At 31.8% G+C, this 2,743-nt stretch overlaps 1 protein-coding gene across 1 annotated transcript; it reads left to right on the forward strand.

Annotated features, from left to right (window-relative positions):
- Positions 1 to 550: 550 nt before the first annotated feature.
- LOC107943642 (uncharacterized protein At1g66480) lies at positions 551 to 2,412 on the forward strand. The gene is made up of 2 exons (XM_016877426.2): positions 551 to 1,162; positions 2,038 to 2,412. Exons 1-2 carry the CDS (start codon positions 668 to 670, stop codon positions 2,098 to 2,100), a joined length of 558 nt encoding a protein of 185 aa, XP_016732915.2. The 5' UTR covers positions 551 to 667; the 3' UTR covers positions 2,101 to 2,412.
- The last annotated feature ends 331 nt before the right edge of the window (positions 2,413 to 2,743 follow it).

Below are 2,743 nucleotides of genomic sequence, written 5' to 3' on the forward strand. Positions count from 1 at the left end.
TTATATTAATATATTATAAATAATCGTATGAAACAGAGGGTTATTTTCTTAGATATTTATATAATTTTGATACATAAATAGTTCATGTATTTTTATTTTATTCCGTGTTATATTAATATTGTCTTTAATTTAATCTGAGTTAGGGTGCGTTTACCGTTATCTTTTAGAAGCATTAAAGAAAAAAAAACACTTTTGAAATAAAAATATTACTAAATAAGATATTTTTAATTTTTTTTCAAAAATGCTTATGAGATAAAAAAATTTAAAAAAATTTTTTTAGTCAAAAACAGAAGTAAAAAATTTTATTAGTCAAAAGTACCTTTTAACTCAAAATTATTTTTAAAAAAATTGCTAAACTAACTTTAATAACGAGTATATCAAAGCCTAAAATTTTGTTAGTTATATATGTGATGTATTTTTTTTAATTTAATGTGAAAGCGATATCTTACGTACTTTTGTTCTTTGGTATTGGCAAACACTAACCTGGGCCTATTTTAAAAGGTTTGCCCTCTTTATTGACCATGATCCCTTATCACCATCCCCCCCCCCCCCACAACACACATGTATATATAAATACCCTTATGTTTCACCCACCGTGAATTAATCTTGTATGCTTTAAAGAGAAACCAAGCCAGTTTTGTTGTTAAATAATCCTGAGTGGTTGAAAATGGGGAATAGTTTGGGTGGGAAAAGGAGTAGCAAAGTGATGAAGATAACTGGGGAAACATTCAAGTTGAAGACACCAGTGACAGCTGAAGAGGTTGTTAAGGATTATCCAGGACATGTTTTGTTAGAATCAGAGGCGGTTAAACGTTATGGTATTGGAGCAAAGCCATTGTTTCCATTTCAGAAACTGGAACCCAACAGGCTTTATTTCTTGGTAGAGTTGCCTGAGGAAAGGGTTCCAAGGAGGGTTCGATCGGGTTTAAGCATGAGTGCCTGGAGATCTGTGTCAGATCTGTCACTCCTCAAACACAAAAGTGGAGCAGTGAGGGTTAAGATGAGGATTCCCAAGGCGGAAGTGGAGAGGTTGATGAAAGAGAGCGAAAACGAGGCCGACGCTGCTCACAAAATCATGCAGCTTTGCATGGTGAAACCACAGCTACTGCATTGGAAGGGTGACCATGGAAGCGCCGTGGCACAAGGTTTCAAGGGCAGACAGGTTTGTTCTCACCACCAATTCTTCCTCTTTTCATTAGCTTTGTTTGTTTGTTTGTTTAAGGCTATGTTTAGCATTTTCTCTGAAAAAACTCTTAAGGTTGTTTTCACACACTCAATAATAAATATTGGGTGCGCTAATACAATATATTATATTTTAAAGAAAATAATATAGATTTAAATTTTAAAGATAATATTATTGAAAGGAATAACCATAAGTCTCATATATAAACAATAATAAAAATATTAAATTTGTTTTCCTATAAACCTAATTTTGTTGTAAACTAAACTCTCTATAAAAAAAATGCTAAATGAGCCTAACTCATAACAGTTGACATTTATTTAGTAATGTTTATCCGTTTAGTTGCAAAGTGTGAATGGTATGACGTAAGGAATGGGAAGAAATTAAGGGATATTTGGAAGTGGGTGTACCAAAACAAAGCACACTCCTAAGTACAAAAATTACAATAGGTTTAGGACGACTTCATATCATTAACTAATGAATCGGGCTTTTCAATGCATTTGATCACATCTGGATATTCGCTCTACAACTAATTACATGCATCTCTTATTTGAGATTTCTTTGTGTCATGTAAATTTTTAGTATGCCATATTAATCATATTTAAAATCATCACATATCTCTTTATACTTTAGGTGATAAATTTTGGATTTAATTTCTTCTATTTCAACTTTCAAGACGTGCATGCACGCATATTATTTTATTAAAACAGAAATTAAAGATGAAGGTGAAAGTGAAACACCCATACCTAATGCAAAATAAATAGTTAAAAGCATCAAAACCTTACATTATCATGTTGTGTTTCTTATTACCTCGAAAATGGTTCGTATTTTCAAACTGAAATATTTGATTCATGCAGAGAAGGGTGAGTTTCGCGCCAATCAATGAAGGAGGGAGCCAAATCCCGGTAAATTCTAAATAAATAAACAAATCAGAGCAATGGAAGATAAGGGTTCATTCATATATATTCAATTTTTCGCATCCTCCCCAACCTCACCCTACATTTTCATTCTCATATGTACATACATTAAATTCATAAGCTATGATCAAGCTTTTCTTTTTGGGAATTTATGAAAGAGCTTAGAGTGAGAAATGTAACCTTTGCTCGGAATGATTATGGAAATCTTGTGAAATCATTCTATGTATTTTATTATGCATGGAATGAGATTTAAAAATTGAAATAAATTAAAGAATTTTATTTGTAAAATTCGAGTTTCTGTTGTAATAAATCCTTTATTTTTCTCTTCAATGAAGCTATGTCGATTAAACTTGATCTTGAATGACAAGTTTATTTGATGTGGCTAGTGCCAATGGTAGTGGCCACTTCGACTAATATTGCGATAGGATGTTACTTGCCATATACGATGTTACTTGCCATATACGAAGTTAACAATTTATGAAATTAAATATTTGGAGTTTAAATATTGTTGATGATGTGAAGAATGCAAGCCCCTCTATAAAGATCAATCTATTTGAAACGACATATCTTGAAAATTGGGCTGCATTAGATTAGATCAAATAATTGGATCCATTAGATTGTGAAGATTGGATCGAGATAACATTAA

Source organism: Gossypium hirsutum, chromosome D12 (assembly GCF_007990345.1).
Source record: "Gossypium hirsutum isolate 1008001.06 chromosome D12, Gossypium_hirsutum_v2.1, whole genome shotgun sequence".
Lineage (NCBI taxonomy): Eukaryota > Viridiplantae > Streptophyta > Magnoliopsida > Malvales > Malvaceae > Gossypium > Gossypium hirsutum.